The sequence below is a fragment of the Sphaeramia orbicularis genome, chromosome 11 (assembly GCF_902148855.1).
Source record: "Sphaeramia orbicularis chromosome 11, fSphaOr1.1, whole genome shotgun sequence".
Lineage (NCBI taxonomy): Eukaryota > Metazoa > Chordata > Actinopteri > Kurtiformes > Apogonidae > Sphaeramia > Sphaeramia orbicularis.
In genome coordinates, this window is record NC_043967.1 from 32,009,898 (window position 1) to 32,030,337 (window position 20,440).

General features: G+C 41.1%; 1 protein-coding gene across 1 annotated transcript; it reads right to left on the reverse strand.

The window, feature by feature from the left end:
- Positions 1-1,649: 1,649 nt before the first annotated feature.
- LOC115428589 (uncharacterized) lies at positions 1,650-19,517 on the reverse strand. Its single transcript, XM_030147711.1, has 17 exons — positions 19,478-19,517; positions 19,251-19,381; positions 18,917-19,078; positions 18,338-18,475; positions 17,679-17,836; positions 17,461-17,564; positions 17,176-17,365; positions 16,860-16,991; positions 16,595-16,738; positions 16,004-16,139; positions 7,479-7,629; positions 7,203-7,339; positions 6,487-6,608; positions 6,310-6,407; positions 3,981-4,083; positions 2,470-2,606; positions 1,650-1,945 (listed from the first exon to the last, which is right to left on the reverse strand). The coding sequence occupies exons 4-17, from the start codon at positions 18,471-18,473 to the stop codon at positions 1,822-1,824; spliced, it is 1,872 nt and encodes a 623-aa protein (XP_030003571.1). The 5' UTR covers positions 18,474-18,475; positions 18,917-19,078; positions 19,251-19,381; positions 19,478-19,517; the 3' UTR covers positions 1,650-1,821.
- Between the last annotated feature and the right edge of the window lie 923 nt (positions 19,518-20,440).

A 20,440-nucleotide genomic window follows, 5' to 3' on the forward strand; every position in this document is an offset into this window, starting at 1 on the left:
CAGCTGGCCCCTCTCAATATGGAGGAGCAGCAGCTCTACTCCGAGCTCCTCCCTGGTGACTGAGCTCCTCACCCTATCCCTAAAGGTGCGCCCAGCCACCCTACGGAGGAAACTCATTTTGATCGCTTGTATCCGGGATCTTGTCCTTTTGGTCATGACCCAAAGCTCATGACCATAGGTGAGGGTAGGAACGTAGATTGATGGGTAAATTGAGAGTTTCGCCTCCCGGCTCAGCTCCTTCTTCACCACAATCGACCGGTACAGCGACTGCATCACTGCAGGCGCTGCACCAAACTGTCCGTCAACCTCACGCTCCATCCTTCCCTCACTTGTGAACAAGACCCCGAGATACTTAAACTCCTCCACTTGGGGCAAAGACTCTCTGCCAACCTGGAGAGGGCAGACCACCTTTTTACGGTCAAGAACCATGGCCTCAGATTTGGAGGTGTTGATCCTCATCCCACTCACTTGACACTCGGCTGAAAACTGCCCCAGGGCACGCTGAAGGTCTAGGTTTGATGAGACCAACAGGACAATGTCATCTGCAAAAAGCAGAGACGAAATCCTGTGGTCCCCAAACCAGACCCCTCCCCCGGAGCCCCTGGCTGCACCTAGAAATTCTGTCCATAAAAATTATGAACAGAACCGGTGACAAAGGGCAGCCCTGCCGGAGTCCCACATGCACCTGGAACAGGTCTGACTTACTGCTGGCAATGCGAACCAGGCTCCTGCTTTGGTCATACAAGGACCCTTACCAGAGGGCCCCGGACCCTATACTCCCGAAGCACGCCCCACAGGATACCACGAGGGACATAGTCAAACACCTTCTCCAAATCCACAAAACACATGTGGACCGGTTGGGTGAACTCCCATGAACCCTCAAGCACCCGATGGAGAGTGTAGAGCTGGTCCAGCGTTCCGCGACCAGGACAAAAACCGCATTGTTCCTCTTGGATCCGAGGTTCGACTATCGGTCGGATCCTCCTCTCCAGTACCCTGGAATAGACTCCCCGGGAGACTGAGGATTGTGATCCCCCTGTGGTTGGAGCACATCCTCCGGTCCCCCTTCTTAAAAAGAGGGGGCCACCACCCCGGTCTGCCAATCGAGAGGCACTGTTCCCAACTGCCACGCGATGTTACAGAGACGTGCCAGCCAAGACAGTCCCTGCACATCCAGAGACTTAAGGTACTCAGGGCGAATCTCATCCACCCCCGGTGCTCTGCCACTGAGGAGCTTGCCATCCACCTCGATAACTTCAGCTTGGGTGATGGACGAGTCCACCTCTGAGACCTCAGCCTCTGCTTCCTCCATGGAAGACGTGACAGTGGGATTGAGGAGATCCTCGAAGTATTCCTTCCACCGTCCGACAACATCCCCAGTCGAGGTCAGCAGCTCCCCACTTCCACTGTAAACAGTGTTGGTGGTGTACTGCTTTCCCCTCCTGAGGTGCCGGACGGTTTGCCAGAATTTCCTTGAGGCCGACCAATAGTCCTTCTCCATGGCCTCCCCAAACTCCACCCAGACCCGAGTTTTTGCCTCCACAACCGCTCGGGCTGCAGCACGCTTGGCCTGCCGGTACCCATCAGCTGCCTCGGGAGTCCCACAGCCAACAAGGCCCGATAAGACAAACAAAAAAACTGAACTAAAAACAATACCTCTTGCCTCCCCTTCGGGGGGCGGGGCAATTATAGGGCAGTAACTTTGAACAGAATCTTACACTATATTTGGCTGAAGGGTATTAAAAGAGCACAGCACATTATGTTTCTCACCGATGGAGTGCATTTCCTGTGCAGATAAATCTTGAATGCTGCACCTGTTTTCTACACACTGATTTCCGGAATTTGATTTAAGCGAAACTTTGTCACCAAACTCTTCATGTCAGGGTCTAATTTAAGATCAGCTCTTCTAAGAATAATTGTCTTGTTGAATGGATCAAATCTGGATCTGTAAGAGAGTGACAAATTCATTTAAAACACTCAACAGAACTTCACATCAACTGACAAACCTTTAAAGTGTATTAAGAGTTGAATAAAATTGAACAAAATGTGATTAGTTTTAATAATAGTACTTCTTTGTCATTATTTCATTTCTAAACAATTTAAATGCTTTTATGGTCATCTACTGGATATAAGAATTTAACAACCAATGCTTTATAAAACATCACAATTTATTGTAAAATATTCCACTTACTTGGCTGCTTAATATCTTGCAGTGTGTATTGTATGGCAAAAACAGTGACAATTTGGAAGTATGTCTTATTACATGCTGCTTTTTTTCCTTTTAAATGCTACCAAAGAGGCATTGCAACTTCAACAAAGATTTAATTAAAGAATGAAAAATCCTCATGCAACAATGTTATACTGTTAGAAATTAAAAAACATATACTGTAAATGAAAAGGCTAATGAAAGAATATAGGTGTATACGCTCATGATTCAATAAATGTATAAAAATCTGGAGACCAACTTACATTTTGAGGTGTTTTTCTATGGCTTTCTGTTCATATATTGCTCCATGTTTTGTTTTCACAGGATCAACAAACATCTTCTTGCTAAGAGGACATTTGAGATATTCTGGTATATCTTGGCTCACAGGTTCCACCAGTTTCTATCACAGCACAAACCAAGAGAACAGTTATTAAAATATCAAATGTAAGTAAAACAACGGTAAAATATTGTTGTGAACAGCAACAATGCTTTAAATGTAGACTCATGTAAATGTTGCAAAACATGAACTTTGAAACTTTTCATTTTACAGCTTTTATACTTGAATTAAATGGTCATATCTGTGTAATTATTCATCAACAGGCATATGACGACTCCTCATTAAGACCAGATGAAGTAAGACGGAAGAGAGCTGAATAGTGGACCTTTGGACTGAGTGCAAAACATCTTGCTATTTAGCAATACTTATATTAAGTTCAGACCCACACAAAACACACAATAAATCTTGACAAACAGGATAAATATTGAGCTGACTTTTCTTTTTAAATAATCTGATAATTGTGTTAAATGTATTTTAAGATGAGCAATTTGGGTTATATGTGAAAAAATACCATCTCCATGAATTGTTATATTGCTAAGCACATTTGTAGGTACCTGTACAACAGTACACTATTTATTTATTTTTTAACTTTTACTACATTTTAACACACACACATTTAACACACTCCGTAGCTTCCAATCCATACATTTTCAAAATTCCTGTGACTTTTAAGAAAGGTTATATGTGGTGTATCTATTTTCTATCACAAAATGGGCTAAAATTATTAGTGTTGAGAATAAGGAGCTCTGAACTGTGTATATTCACATCAGCAGACTGATGGATTTATGTTACCACTCGAGGTAATAGTGAGTCACTCTGTCGGTGCCCCACAGTGAGGAAAACCAACACCACAGGTCCTTTGACCAAAGCATCAGACACTGACGAGATGGGGTAAGAACCACTAAGAAACCAATTTTAGAATCAAAGAATGTGACAAAGTGATAAAAACTACATGCATTGCTGTTTTTTCACCACTGGTTTAAGCTTTCTACTTCAGCTGTAAATGAAAAGAATGGGGTGTGATGCTAAATTGCAGTGTTTCTTCTACACAGGTGACTTTGATTATGAGACTTATGAAGGTATAAAGCAATGTGGTGTTATTGCCTTTGCTAAATTGTTTTGTTGATCTACAGTTCAGACTAAACTATGACAGTTTTGACCTTGTTTGGACGATTTCAAACAGATCTTTAGTTCAACCACTGACAATATAAACTGAACAGAAAACTGAGGTAATTTGTGATTTTATTGTGGCTGTTTTCTGTCTAAAAACAGAGCTAAGCTAACAGAGCTATAACGTAAACTATAAACTGATGCATCAAATGAAGATTATAAGTATTATTTTGACTCTAAGTCAAAATAACATTTTGTCTTATCACTATCCAGTGTTCAGTATTGTACATGTGATAGTTATGTAGTAGTTAAAAGTAGTACAGTTACCTTCTCCATGTCATCCAGTGACTGTCCTGCACTTTGCACGGTATGTTTTTTGGCCTCTTGGTCATATTTCTGACAGGTGGTCAGATACTCCTCAGCTGAGATGCTTCCATGGACAAAACAAGAAAACACACTTTACTCATAGTTGTAATTACCTCCGCCAAGGAGGTTATGTTTTTGTTGCGTTAGTTTGTCCATTTGTCTGTTAGCAAAATTACGCAAAAAGTTATGGACGGATTTGGATGAAAATTTCAGGAAATGTTGATACTGGCACAAGGAACAAATGATTAAATTTTGGTGGTGATTGGGATGGAGGGGGGGCACTGATCTGCCTTGGCGGAGGTCTGCGCTCTCCGAGTGCTTCTAGTTTTCTAATGTCACTAGAGTGGGTAATGTATTATATGTCTCTTTTATCAGGAATCTATGTTTACTTTGTGGCTTTATTCAGCTTGATTTTAATTTATATTTACACAATACAATGGGGACGGCTACTTTATCCCGTGCTAACAAGCCTAATAATGACATGATGATCACAATATTCAGTAAAGATGAGGATGTGAGAAAATGTTAATAGTAATAGTTAAAGTATTAAATAAGATAATGTATATAACTGTATATGTTTTATTATAGTAAAACATACAAAACAACATAGTTAATAAGCCATCCTATTGACAGTACTGGTGCCGTTTCTGCTTCCTTACTGCCATCACTAATTCACTATGTGGTAAATATCTGGACCCCATGTAGACAGACCAAAGAAGAACAAAGTTACATGTTGAGCGAAAGAAAAACATGAATCAAAACTAAATGAAAATTGTGCCAAATTACAATTAACTGCAAATTTTACTGAAGAAAGACATTTCTAAACACATTTGCTCACACAATATGTATATGGAGCTGAATGTGCTTAAAAAACTGAAAACAGTGGAGTTTTGTTCAATTAAGATAAGATAAGATAAGATAAGATAAGATATACTTTATTGATCCCCCAAGGGGGAAATTCAAACGACTTATGCATGGTGTGGAGTGTTTACCTGTCCAGTGGATCTTCAGGCTCAGGGACAATGAGCAGTCCATAAATAGCATCAAGGATCTCCCTCATGGTGATTTGTGCATTGTAACTTCAGTCAAATATATTGTGGCAAATACGCCCCACATTGTTAATATTGCAGTGGTATATCTTTATTTATGTCAAGAAAATGTTTCTTTTACCTGAAAAGCTATTCTTAAATATTTAAATTGATTTTAAAGGGCTGGATTGTAATCACTGAATAGCCATGAAATAAAAAGAGAAAAAAAAAGAAGATATCTTATCTTTTTGCTGAATAAACTGAGAAGTGTTTTTTCTCAGTGAGTGGTCAAGTGCTACAACCTGTACTTTGAATTATCTTGTACATGAAATGTGCTATGTAAATAAACTTGACTTGCCTTGCCTTGTAACCAGAGTCAAACAGGGTATAAAAACGCTTAAACAAGAAAGCTGCAATGAAGACAACATCTCATTCTGGTTGAGCTAAAGATGCCTCAACTAAAGTTTAAGCTATGTATTTTTATCGTAGTGTTTTTCATATTTTAATGGCAGTCAAAGCCAAATACTTCATGTATATACAGTACCCTCTATTACGCTTCATAGTCAAAATGATTCTATAGCTAAATATACTATTTTCTTTTGTTCAGACAAGGAATAGTTTTTAGATGTTACCTGCTTGACAGTTTCGACTGTGACGCCAGTCTTCCTCAGAAGCGTCATCCGACGTGTTGCTGGCATGTCATTTATCAGCTGGTCGGCTCGACAGACCAATCAGAGCCCGTCAAGCCGACCATGCCTCCTCCGCCTTGGGTGGTCTCTGGAGGAGGGAATCCCAGGTGTGAGAGAGGGTGTACGCCCCCTCGTCCCGGGTTAGGACACCACCCTCTCTCACACCTGGGATTCCCTCCTCCAGAGACCACCCAAGGCGGAGGAGGCACGGTCGGCTTGACGGGCTCTGATTGGTCCGTCGAGCCAACCAGCTGATAAATGACACGTCAGCAACACGTCAGATAACGCTTCTGAGGAAGACTGGAGTCACAGTCGAAACGGTCAAGCAGGTAACATGTAAAAACTATTCCTTGTCTGAACAAAAGAAAATAGTATATTTACATAAACAGAAGACAAAATGAATGTCGTTAACCTTAACCGATTCTATAGCTAGTATTATAGTTACTTTATAATTTATCTTTTAGGTTATGTCAGTGACAAAGTGATATTTTTACATTTCACAACAAACCTTTACTTGGTCTATTTTAGCATTAACTCAAAACCTCTGTAAATAGAATTTTAGGGTTTTCTTACTTCTGTGTTACTGTCACTTTGCTGTTGATCTGGCTTGGTAAGACTGCCTCTGGGATGTCATCGTACCCATGAGTTGCAAAAGATCCTGCTAAAGATTGCTGAAAATGAAGAAAGTGGTCTGTAATTGATTGTTAAAGAACATCTAACTGAACTAAGGACAATAATCAGTGTACTAACCTCAGTGACGGAAGATGGGTCAGCTTTGTTTTTGGGTTTGCTAATCTCCAAAGAAAGAACTGTTTCAGTCTCAAATAGCTTGAGACCATCTTTACTTGTCTCAGGTTTGAAACAGCAACCCCCTAAAAAGACATGAATCTCAAGTTCACTCAGATGCATCCATTATTCTTGCATCATAACCTGTTCATGCAATACTCTCATTTGCTAACAGTTATAACCAAATGGGCTGGATCTACAAAAGGTTTGCACGTATTAAAACGTGTGCAAACTCATTGCACACGCAAAAAGATGTACAAACTGATTTACTAACAGTGCACAATACGGGTTGCGTCTTTCAAAGGTGCAAAATAGCGCATCTGCATCCAGTTAGTACATTTGACACAATGAATATGTAATATGGGGCGTTTACATGCTGTTGTACGTATGGTGGGAGGAGAAATGTAAATATATTAATTTAGCACACGCAAAGTGATTTATCAAACCTGAAAGCAATTTTGCTCATAGAAACTGCGTCTATATTTACCACGTCTCAAGAGGAGGTGCAAACATGTTGGATGCGTAATTGCGCACACGTGGAAGTGGTTAGGAGACAAAGAAATGATGAAACGAGATGCAGAGAATGCATTTTTCACCCTCGTGTGAACATTTTTGGAGTGGCGGAAGAAAAAATAATTGAGACGCATTTATCTGGAACAGCTTCCATATTGATGTTTTACCTTCACACAGGAAAACAAGGCATGACTCTTGATATCCCAGATCCTTCAAAAGCAGTGGTGGAGTCACACAGAGTAGAGGGAAAGCTTTCATTTCCTCTTCCATCATTCCAAAGCTCTTCTCAATGTTTAGGTGGAAACTGCAAATTTATTTACATGGATTAAAAGACATTAACTGTATTTTTTATACTGTAACATGAAGTTAGCTGAAATGAAGGAAATAAATCTCTTTGTAGTCTCTGAATTATAGCATAATTTGTAGAAAAAGTTAATACTTACTTCTGTCCAGTGACACTGCCGTGAGAAATCCAGAGGTGGTATGTTCTTATTGATGGATGAACACTGAGCAAAATTTTCTCAATCTCAGTATCCCTCCGAAGTGAAGTGGGTTGTAAAACTGCCTCTGTGCAATTTGGAATCTTTTCACCATCTCCAGATAGAAACACACATGTTTAATATCAAGGAGAGAACATTTAATGGTTGTATAATCATATCAGTTGAGCATTAGAAATGGCCCATCATCAAGCTGATTCTAAAAATGGATACATCAAAATACAGGCCTGTCCAACCCTAGATTAGCCTGTCCAGCAGAGACCCGTATTAACCTGTAACGTGTCCAGCGTTCCAGACGAGTTAAATGCATAAGGAATCTATGAGTATGTACGGAAGCTGAGAACGGCCATGGTTTAACACATAATTTTATGGTTGTTATCTCGTGATAACAAATTAATTAAGTCGTTATCTCGAGATAACAAAGTTTGCTATCTCGTGATAATGAATTAATTTATTTTGTTATTTCATAGAAGATTGTAACAGGTACCACTTCCTCCACATTGCTGCCATCAGCAGCTGTTACTGACATGTGCTGAACAGAGAAGAACACACATTCAACAAGTTACCGGTAAGTTACAGTAACTACAAGTTCTGTTAATTTGGTTACTGTGTGTTTAAGGTTCAAGGGGTAATATGTTAGTCTGAACAGATGAGAGTTTGACCAAGTTACTAACATCTATCCGGTTGCTTCAGCTAACGTAGTGTTAGCTACTTGGTATTGCTCAAGAAATGCTCATGGACACTTTACTGTCAGAATAGCAACCTAACTTCATGTTAATGTTATTGAGCCGACAGACACCAGACGGGCTTTTCTACCCTTATGACTAAATGTGTTAATGTGGTGTAGTTACAAGACAAGACCAGTAGGGACAGCTCTATGCTAATGTTTAGGCCAAGAGTCATGTCTCTTCTCAGTCATAAAGAAATGTGGGAAGAAGAAAGATGTGTCCTTGCATCTATTCATTATTATTCTCCTGTTTCAGGTATGGTAACGTTATAAAAAATGACAGAAAACAACCTCAAGTAAAACATTTGTAAGTTTACGCAATTGCAAACTAGTTCTTACAAACTGTAAAGTGTTGTTTGATCTATACAGTTTATTACAGAAACAGCTTGTTAGCATCCTACCACTATGTTTATTACACTGGATTAGCTTCACTAGCAAAGTTAGCATTCAGTCATACTAGTTAGCAGCTACAAAAAAGTTGTTCATCTTTTGACTGCTGGCCCTTCATTAACTGTAAATACAAAAGGCTTGTCATAGTTCCAGTTTTTTTAAAAGCCACATTTGCTTTTGAGTTGATCGTAATGCACTGTACTGCACCACTAAGCATAACATACATACGACACATAGGACACAAAGCACTATTAAGGGGATAAAAAAACATTTCACGTTATACAACACATCCTGCTAAATTAACGTTAGCCTACATAAGCCAGTGTAGAAAAGCCCGACTGGTGTCTGTCGGCTCGATAACATTAACATGAAGTTAGGTTGCTATTCTGACAGTAAAGTGTCCATGAGCATTACTTGAGCAATAGCAAGTAGCTAACACTACGTTAGCTGAAGCAACCGGATAGATGTTAGTTGGTAACTTGGTCAAACTCTCACCTGTTCAGATGTTACCCCTTGAACCTTAAACACGCAGTAACCAAACTAACGGAACTTGTAGTTACTGTAACTTACTAGTAACTTGTTTTTGAATGTGTGTTCTGCTCTGTACAGCACATGTCAGCAACAGCTGTTGAAGGCAGCAATGTGGAGGAAGTGGTACCTGTTAGCAACTTCTGTGAAATAACCAAATAAATTCATTCATTATCACAAGACAACGAACTTTATCTTAAGATAACGACTTGATTATTTTGTCATCTCGAGAAAACGAACTTTGTTATCTCGTGATAAGGACTTAATTCGTTATCACGAGATAATGAACTTTGTTATCTCAAGATAATGAATTAATTAATTAGTTATCAAGAGATAACGACCATAAAATTATGTGTTAATCCACGGCTGCTCTTGGCTTCCGAAAGTATGACTATAGATAGCCACAAAGTTTAGAGGGAAGTATAGAGAATCTAGGACCTGGACACATATAACAGGCTAAGAAATAATGTGTGCATTAGAAATTGTGAAGAATTTCTCCAATATTTTATGGCAGTACAATAAATAAATGCCCATTCCTCCAAAGGAAGTACTACATGTTACTAATAGTAGTTCTGAAATTTAAGAGAGAAGTTGACCAAAATGAGTACAATACAGAACAATAAATAAATAAATAAATAAACAAACATATTTTTTAGCTACATTAGTAGCTTTAATGTGGTGTTGAGTATTTATTCAGCATCAAGTGGTACACAACAACCAAAGTTAAATTTTAACCCTTTCATGCACAGTAGTCACTACAGTGGACAGCTATTCTCCAGCTGTTCTCTTGTAAATTCATGGATTTTGTTGTTTTAGTTCCATATCAACCGACACAGTGGACGCTTATGTATCATCCCAAATACTGCAATTCATACCATTACTGTGACTTTGCTGTTCTTGATAAATTAGATTGTAGTTTTTTGTTTTTTTTGCATATTATCTCCATAAAGTGAGTAATACCTAATATTAGAGTATGTTAAAATGTGACAAAACACCAGATTAGCAGCATTTAAAAAAAAATTATTTCATAGTTTTCACTCAGTATATCAGTAAATACATGTTTGCTTCAAAAATTAAATGCATGATGTCCAGCTGAGTGCTAGGCTTGCGCTAGCCTATCGCCACATCGCCATTGGTGATGCATTTTCCTGGTTGGCAAAGTTGTTTTCAACCCGTGTAGCCACAGTGGCGAAGGTATTTTACCACTAATGGCAGCGTGACATTCACAAGTGCAGCAGGTACGCTGTGGAGGAGTAATGTCAGCAGAGTGGAGATTTTTCAAAACAAATGACGGTGATAAAAGTAACGCTGACTCCAAGTCACGTTAAAGACACAGATACGGACGGAGCATTCTGTCCGTCCTCTGCGTACATTCCATCTGTTTTCCAGCTGCTGGCAGACGCGTACCCAGATGGAGAATACCACCGGGGAAACTTATGGTTCATTTCTCTTTTCTTTTCCTGCTGAAGCTTCGCTTTTAAACCTTGCCAGTGAAAACGCTGCAATATTAGTATCACATTAGTGTTGCCCCTATCGTCTCCATGTTTATTACTTCCTTCTTCTTCTCAAAAAACTTTCTTCGTGGTATGTGTCCAGTATGGTTAATTAAGAGCGGCGCCCCCTGGTGGATTATTTGAGAAACGCTCATTCCACTGGTAAATCTATTTTATATTGAATCTCATATTGAATCTCATGAACATCAGTGGTCAGAATAATTGTATTTATAAGTCTATCATTTATTGTTTTGTTATACATTAGATTAGAAATAAAAATAGTTTAGATGAAAATGTTGACTTAAGTTAATTTTTTATGATTTTTTTTGTATGAAACTGAAGCCAGATGAAACATATTTTTAAGCTCAAAATGCACCAGAATGCAGGAAAAAGACTTCATTTTCCCCAAAATTTCCCAGGGGAGCTATGCTCGTTGCTGCAGTCCGCAAATTGCCCCACTGCAGGAACCCAGACTGGCTGTGGCTTTTTGTGGCTACACTCATTTCTACTAATGTAGCCACAGTAGCTGTATCTTTCATTTTCCTAGCGCAAGCAGTGGATATTTTAGCCACTCCATTAAAAATAGGTTCATAAAAAAATTTTCAATCTCATTGTTTTTTTCATGCCTAAAGAGGAATAAAAACACTCAAGACAAATAACTTGATTAAGGTCAAAACACGGTATTCAAAATCTCTCTGACGGGACATTTTAGAGACAATTTGACCCACATTTTTACTTTTAAATTAATTTTTTCTTTAGTTGGACCATAAGGGATTATCCAAAGCAAGGAGCTACTTTATATTGAAATAAACTTTGGAATGGCAATCAATTAAAGTTTGCTCTCTGATTGGATATTACTGTGTTTGTGTCAACAAAGCAAGTGGTCCTGGTTGAGCTTACTGTCCCCTGGGAAGACAGAATGGAGGAGGCCAACGAACGCAAGAGGGCCAAATATGCTGAGCTGGTGACTGAGTGCCGGAGCAATGGCTGGAAAGCCCACTGCGAACCAGTCGAGGTGGGGTGCCGGGGTTTTGCTGGCCAGTCACTACCCCGAACCCTAAAACTCCTTGGAGTAAAAGGTCAGCTGTGCAGAAGAGCCGTCAAGAGCATCATAGAGGCTGTGGAAAAAGCCTCAAGGTGGCTATGGATCCGGAGGGGAGATCCGTGGAGTAGTGGGCCACTTGGACACAAGCCGGGGACTGATCACCCCTGGCTGGGTCACCCAAGCGATGGTGTTTGATGATCAAAGACCCGAAACACCCTATGACCTCGGGTTCATCACTGATGATGTGTCCAAGTAGCACCTAGTGGTGTATTTAAGAACTTTCGCACCTGGCCTTGCCAGTGACCTCCGGGAAAGACTGGATGACGACCGTGAATAGAATGGTGACGACTGGAGAGACAGTTGACAGCACGGAAAGACGGCTACCGGGGCAGCAAGGGCTAGCACCCCAAACTGCAGTTCCTGTGAAGGAGCACCCAAAGCAAGCTACTAAGAACCCTTCTGAACCATACCCCCAGGGATTCCCGAGAGGGGGGGAGAATGAGAATCCCAATGGGACTGACCTATCGGCAATGACCCTAGCTAACGGACAATCGACAAAGAGCACAGTCTGCATCTGCGGCAAGGTGTGCAAAAACCCGACAGGTCTCAAAATCCACCAGACCAAGATGGCCTGTCTGAGGGGAGGACGAGTGAAGCAACGCACAGGTGCAGTGGCCGGCACTACAGACGAAGTGCTCGTCACGGTCCCTGATCAGACAGAGGAGGAGCCAGGCCCGGAGCCACCCCACAGTGCCCGGAACCTCCGAGCTGCACCAGCCCACCCGCAAACTGGAACATCAGGACAACGTCGGGTTAAGTGGCCTGCCGCTAACAACAAGGAGTGGCTTCAGCTGGACGCGGACATTGACAAGATCATGGAGACAACAGTGAAGGGCGATGTGGACCACAAACTCCAGGCCATGTGCACCCTCATAACAACCATCGGCACAGAACGGTTTGGGGTGACAGACAGACCTGTGAGCAGTCAGGCAGTGAGACCCAACCGGCGGGAGCTCAAGATCTGTCAGCTGAGGCAGGAACTGAAGACCTTGAAACGCCAGTTTAGGGCAGCAAAGGAGGAGGAGAGAGGCGCCTTGTCTGAGCTCAGGCAGCTCTTGAGGAGAAACCTCGTCACACTCAGAAGAGCTGAATGGCACAGAAGGAAGGGGAAAGAGAAGGCCAAGAAGCGCAAGGCATTCATTACCAACCCATTCAGCTTCACCAAGCGACTACTGGGACAGAAGAAGAGCGGTAACCTGGTGTGTCCTGTGGAGGAGATCAACCACCACCTCAACATCACCTTCAGCGATCCAACAAGGGAGCAAGATCTTGGCCCATGCGAGGCACTGGTAAAGCCGCCAGAGCCCGGGGTGCAGTTTAACACTGCAGAGCCCACCCTGAAAGAGGTCAAAGAAGTAGTGATGGCTGCAAGATCCAGCTCCTCCCCAGGCCTCAGTGGAGTCCCTTACAGAGTCTACAAGCAGTGCCCCAAACTGCTTGTGCAACTCTGGAAGATCATGAAGGTGATCTGGCGCACGGGAAGGGTCGCAACTCAGTGGAGGTCTGCAGAGGGAGTCTGGATTCCGAAAGAAGAGGATGCAAGTAACATCGAGCAGTTCCGTGTCATCTTGCTGCTATATGTTGAAGGGAAGATCTTCTTCAAGATAGTATCCCAACGGCTTTCAGACTTCCTCTTGAAGAACGGCTACATAGACACCTCAGTACAGAAGGGGGGAGTTCCAGGTGTTCCGGGATGCCTAGAACACACGGGTGTTGTCTCGCAGCTGATCCGGGAGGCAAGGGAAAGCAGAGGGGATTTGGCAACACTCTGGCTGGACCTAACAAACGCCTATGGATCCATTCCCCACAAGCTCGTTGAAACAGCACTGACAAGACATCATGTGCCAGTGACCATCACCAACCTCATCCTGGACTATTATAACAACTTCCAGCTGAGGGTAACATCGGGATCATTAACATCTGCCTGGCAGCGCCTGGAGAAGGGTATTATAACCAGCTGCACTATTTCAGTGCCACTCTTCTCCCTGGCTATGAACATGATTGTGAAGTCAGCTGAGGTGGAGTGTAGAGGCCCCTTGTCGAGATCTGGTACTCGGCAGCCTCCCATAAGAGCATTTATGGACGACCTCACAGTGATGGCAACCTCTGTTCCCGGCTGCAGATGGCTTCTCCAGGGGCTAGAGCGGCTCATCTCTTGGGCGAGGATGAGTTTCAAGCCCACCAAGTCCAGGTCTCTGGTCCTGAAGAAAGGCAGGGTGGCCGACCGGTTCCGCTTTACCATAGGAGGGACACCAATTCCAACGATGACGGAAAAACCTGTCAAGAGCCTGGGCAAGGTCTTCAACTGCTCCTTGAGGGACTCAGACGCACTCCAGCAAACCAAGGCTGAGTTGACATCATGGCTCACAGCAATAGACAAGTCGGGGCTACCAGGGAAATTCAAAACCTGGATCTACCAACACGGAGTCTTGCCAAGACTCCTTTGGCCCCTGCTTGTCTATGAGGTGCCCATGTCAATGGTGGAGACACTGGAACGGACCATCAGTCAGTTTCTCCGCAGGTGGCTTGGGCTCCCTCGATCCCTCAGCAGCATCGCTCTGTATGGCCATTCCACCATGCTGCAACTTCCAATCAGCGGCCTGGTGGAGGAGTTCAAGGTCACACGTGCCAGGGAGCTGATGATGTACCGGGACTCCTCCGACAAGAAAGTTGCCACAACAGGGATCCTGGTGAAAACTGGGAGAAAGTGGAAGGCACAGGAAGCCATTGACAGAGCAGAGGCACGACTGCAGCACAACATCTTGGTGGGCAACACGGCAGTGGGCCGGGCGGGACTTGGCAGCTTCCCCAAGCCCCGCTACGACAAAGCCAGAGGAAGGGAGAAACGTCAAATGGTACAGGATATGATCAGAGCAGAGGTGGAGGAAGATCGGCGGGTCAAGATGGTGGCTATGTACCAACAAGGCGCCTGGACGAGGTGGGAGCACGCTGAACAGCAGAAAATCACCTGGCCAGAGCTCTGGAGACTTGAACCCCAGCACACGAAGTTCCTCATCCAATCAGTATATGACGTTCTCCCTAGCCCAACCAATCTGCTGTGATGGGGCTTGGCAGACACTGCAGCATGCCAGCTGTGCCAGAAGAGAGCCACCCTAGAGCACATCCTCAGTTGCTGCCCGAAGGCCTTGGGGGAAGGGCGGTACCGCTGGCGTCACGACCAGGTCCTCAGGGCTCTGGCAGACACGCTCAGCACAGCACTTACTAACTGCAAATACCAGCACACCCCCAAGCAGTCCATCACTTTCGTCAGAGCTGGGGAGAAGGCACAACATCAGCCAAGTTCCTCTGGGGGGCTCCTCACCACTGCACGAGACTGGAAACTCCATGTCGACCTGGGAAGACAGCTCAAGTTCCCAGAGAACATTTCAGCCACTTTATTTCGGCCAGACATGGTGTTAACATCAGAGTCAACAAAGCAAGTGGTCCTGGTTGAGCTTACTGTCCCCTGGGAAGACAGAATGGAGGAGGCCAACGAACGCAAGAGGGCCAAATATGCTGAGCTGGTGACTGAGTGCCGGAGCAATGGCTGGAAAGCCCGCTGCGAACCAGTCAAGGTGGGGTGCCGGGGTTTTGCTGGCCAGTCACTACCCCGAACCCTAAAACTCCTTGGAGTAAAAGGTCAGCTGTGCAGAAGAGCCGTCAAGAGCATCATAGAGGCTGCGGAAAAAGCCTCAAGGTGGCTATGGATCCGGAGGGGAGATCTGTGGAGTAGTGGGCCACTTGGACACAAGCCGGGGACTGATCACCCCCGGCTGGGTCACCCAAGCGAGGGTGTTTGATGATCAAAGACCCGAAACACCCTATGACCTCGGGTTCATCACTGATGATGTGTCCAAGTAGCACCTAGCGGTGTATTTAAGAACTGTTTTGACCCATTAAGGTTCTCATAATTCATGCATGAAAGGGTTAAATAATATTTTTTCTATATGAAATCTTCTTTGTTTGTTAAATCTCGACCTGGCAAAAAGTACCTTAAAGAGACAAATCACATTTGGGAGAATGTGTTGGATGTGTGTTTTTAGTTCAGTTTGGCAGAAGTCTCATGAATAACATATAAGAAGTGAGACTTCAGTTAGCCACCAGGGGGAGATGTACACTGAATTTTGCAGAGAGGCAGAAGAAATGATGATCTGAAAAAACAAACAAAACTAAAAACAACAGGAAAAAAAGAATTACACAGATTTGTACTAAGACACTCAGAGGTTACCTTTAATTTTTTTGAGTACATCAGCTCTTTCCAGGGCACCTGGCACTCCAGCTACAGTGACTGGTTCACAGAAACGTCTGCCTTGTTCAGTTGTCAGTGACACTGGAGCGTAATTCTCATGATGTGATGTTTCTTTCTGTTTCAGTGTACAGGTTGGTATCATGAATGTAGGTAACTGACAGAGCTAATGTAAAAAACAAATGACCTCAATCGCAAAAGACAGACTCTGACACAAACTTCAAATAGTACTTGACCATGCCAAACTGGTTATCAGCAAATCAAGTTTAACTTAAGGTTATCAATTACTATTCTACCGCTTCTATTATAGGTCTGTTTTTTTTGTTTTTTTTTTTAATCATATGGTATTGGTACTTTCTACTATCACTCTTAACAAGTAACAAAAATGAAAAATGCTGAAATATATATATATATATATATATATATATATATATATATATATATATATATATATATATATATATGTAAAAACTGAAATAGCTTTGTTAGACAGCCTGGTTGTCAGACTGTCCAGGTGAACCAAATATGAAGCGTGTGATATTGAATTCTGTTTCTAAAACATAGTAGAATTACCTTTGCCTCTGACATGAGATAAGCCCAGCAGTGTGGTGAGTATTCAAACACATCTCCATCCTCAATGATCTTATCCCCATGTTTTGATCCAAGATTTGGCAAAATCTCTCGAAAGAGTGTGTACAATCCTTCAACAACTGCAATCTACAGACGAAAAGTAGATGAAGTATTTAAACCAACAAATAAACAATAAATGAATAAAGGAGTGTTCAGTTGCTTCCTCTAGCAGCTATAAGGTCATTTGGTGCTCTTAAACATTGTGTACCCTTTGAATCCTGGAAACGGCTTCATTCCGCAGTAGCAGCTGATGTAAACTTTGAGCCAGAGGGTTACATCCAGTTAGTTTTCTAATGTAGCCAATCAAACTGTTGTGTGAAACAACTGGAGACTTGTGCTTCTAGATGACAAAAATGTAATTCAAGCTTTAAGACAACAGTCAGTATTACAAAAAAATACCTGCACACATGCCTGCCACACTATACTGTTGTAGTATTACTCTTGAATTGTAATATTCAAAAATAATCTGTGTATTTATAGGATAAGTTAAAGTTACTGACATTTTATGATGAAACTAGACTTACAATGACATAAAGGGATGACAAGAAAACACTCATTCCTTTGGGTGTTTGTTGCACTGATGGCACAATATCAGTACTGAAGAACGCATTTGAGCTTGGAGCCTCCTCGTCAAATGTGGACAGTGAGAAATACACTGTTTTCTCCTCTGTTATCCCATAATTTTCCAATGTAATGCCAGTACCAGCTCCGCCTCTGAAAATATCATGGGAATACAAATAAGGGTTAATGTATGAAGAATCAGATGTTATGTGAAAGCTGTGAACATTACTATACAAGTTCAAACTTACATGTAATGAAGAACATGTGCTGGGATTCCACTTTCATTTGCAAGCTTGTTTTTCAAATTAGAAATGGTGTCTTTTTCCAAGTCCACATTCACTTCAAAGTCTCCCTGTGTGAAATGACAAAGCTAGGTGTGATTGAAGTGTGGTATAATACATACAACATTATATGTTGAATTATAGGTTATTAGAGCATATTAAATTAGATCTATACTACATCTCACCTTCAACATGATGTGGCAGCGAATTTTACTTGTGCCAAAATCTGTATCCATTGTACCCATTGTATTTGTAGATGTTACGGATGTGATCAGGTTGGCCTTTGGAGTAAATATGGCATATATTATATCTCCATCCTTAATATGTCTGTCTTGTAGAGACCCTGTAAGCAAATAAATCAAAGTAATTTATATAACCATGAGAATAGAGGGTTTTAGAGAGGATTTCATTAGGGACTTGGACTTTTGTATCTTCAGGGAAGATGACTCAGGACATGCTTTGTCATGTGTCATATTTAGAGGAAACAAAATGGCATTAGGTAAATACAGGTATTGTGGCTTATTAATCAAGTTTGTTAACTTGTTATAGATGTAACAAACAGTAATTCATGTAATCATTATCAAACTGTTTCAACACAATGGTAATCTAAGAAGGAAAAGTGAATTCAATCATAAAATGATCCTCAGAAGAATTTAAAATACATTTAATGTTCATGTGTCACACAAGGATTCACACTTGGGTCTCCAGAAAAGGGGGTCACTGACTCCACCAATGGAAAGACAAGGTTTTCTCCATACCCTCTCATAAGTTGAGGGAATGAAATCACATGTACTTAGTGATGGCTTAATAACTTATTTCAAAACACACAACTGAAAAGGCTTACATGTGTTGAAGAAGGGATCATCTGTCAGGGGCATTCCATCCACTGTGTAGAGACAGACTTCTCTGGATGAACCAATATTCTCAAAGCTGTGGATCCTCAACATCAAATCTTCCAGTGTGTTTGGTGCAGGATCCATTTCTATAAAGTAACCAAATGTAAAACAGGTTGCAGTTTTTCCTCTCTGATTAAACATAAATCTTACTTTATGCTACATGTCCAAACTATACAGTTTATCCTTTGATGCTACACTGTTTACTCAGTGACTCACAAATTGAATTAAGTTTCACGTCCATTCTTTTCCGTTCTAAAGGTCTTTTCATTCTCCAAAAGCCCTCATGAGGTCCTCAGTGTGCACTAATAAAACCTGATTTTCTTTTAAATTGTGCCTAAAACTTTTTTTCTCAGCATATTTATTCACATTTTGTTTCATAAGCCAGTTGTTAATTTGATTTTGTTGTGAGGTCATGTGTTGTGGTGTGCCTCGGAGCAATTTAAAAATATATTTAAGTCAGCATAATTATTTACAATCTCTTACATAGCTTAATTAATAAGTAATAGGAAACATTTTTGAATCCTTACCTGTGATGACTTTTGGTTCAGGACATTTGGGGTATGTGTACCGGAGAGTGAATGATTTCACAGACTTCCGCACAGGTGCCAGACTTTCTTGTGCTGGTGCTCTCAGTCTTGTAACTGCTGTTCTCAGATTAGAAAAGCGTCTCTTTTCCACATGGGTTAATCCTAGTCAGAAATGTTTATTATGTTATGTTATGCTTTGTTTATTTTTTTTTTATTAATTTGAAATTGTAAAACCAAACTAATTTGCAAAATATTCAGAACAGTCTGATTATACATGAAACCTAAATAAAGTTGTGGACTTCATAAAACTTTAAGTTGCATTCAAAAAACTTACCAAGGTTAGTTAAATCTTCATCTGTGACACTATCAATGAAATCTCTTTCGTCTGTCACACCTATTTGAAGAAACTTGTTGTAATAAGACTCCAGTCTGTACTTCTCAAGTAGATGGATAAATTCTATCCATCTAAAGGGCAAAACAGAAAAATCAAATGTTCATCTAAGTATAAATAGTATATATAGTAATAGGTTATATTTCTTCTGGATAAAAACATATACTTACTTTGATCTTCTGCTTTAGAACAACTGCTGTAGAACTGCTGTAACAGTTGTGAGGTTTTAGTTTCTCTTTCTAACTTTTACAGTAAATAGGTGTGTCTTCCACAAAAACAAAAGCTTATCTCACAAAAAATCACAAGCTTAAAAGTTTCACAAAGTTGGCATAAACTACTTAGGAATTTGAATGATGATCCTGCATACCTGAAAATGTAAAACCAGATAAGATAAATGAAGCACCACATAGAAAAGAAGACAGCACTATAAGAACATTGTAAGATAGGTATATTGATGAAATGAAAACTTACACATTGTATGGGGAATTTTGACATTTGGCATTATGGTCTGTATGTTTTTAGTGCAAATGGATAATTGTGTGTTATCTAATGTAACTGAAGGTTGACTGTACATTAATAGAGAGGCAGTTACTGCTACACCTTTATTCCCTCACTGCTCGAAACACTTTCTCCTATGGGAGACAGTTAAATCTAATCTGAGGATTCACCACCTGTAGCTTCCAAACCATATTTGGCCATTTAGTCATTCACTCTATAGTTTCTGGCTTTGGAAAAGCACAAAATAAAAAAGATATGAAAATGATAACATTTCTGTAATTTAATACACATTTTGCAAACATTATACAATGTAAAATGTATAATCAGTGCACAAAGAAGAGTTTTTTCAATCCAAAAGTATGTCTCACATCAGCAGCTGCCAACAAAACACAGACTTCAACACAAGAATATGTATGCAGTTTTAAACTCTTCTCAAAGTGTTTCACTACAGATACAACACAGATCATAAAAAACAAGACTGATACCAGGAAGCCCAACCACTTCCTTCAGTGAAGAGCTTATGCAAGCTACAAATAAGGAAATGGTTTGTTTGTTTGTTGTTGTTTTTGTTTTTTTTTTACACAAAACAACAATTGTTTCCTTGCTGTGACAAGCAAATTTAATTTACATTGTTC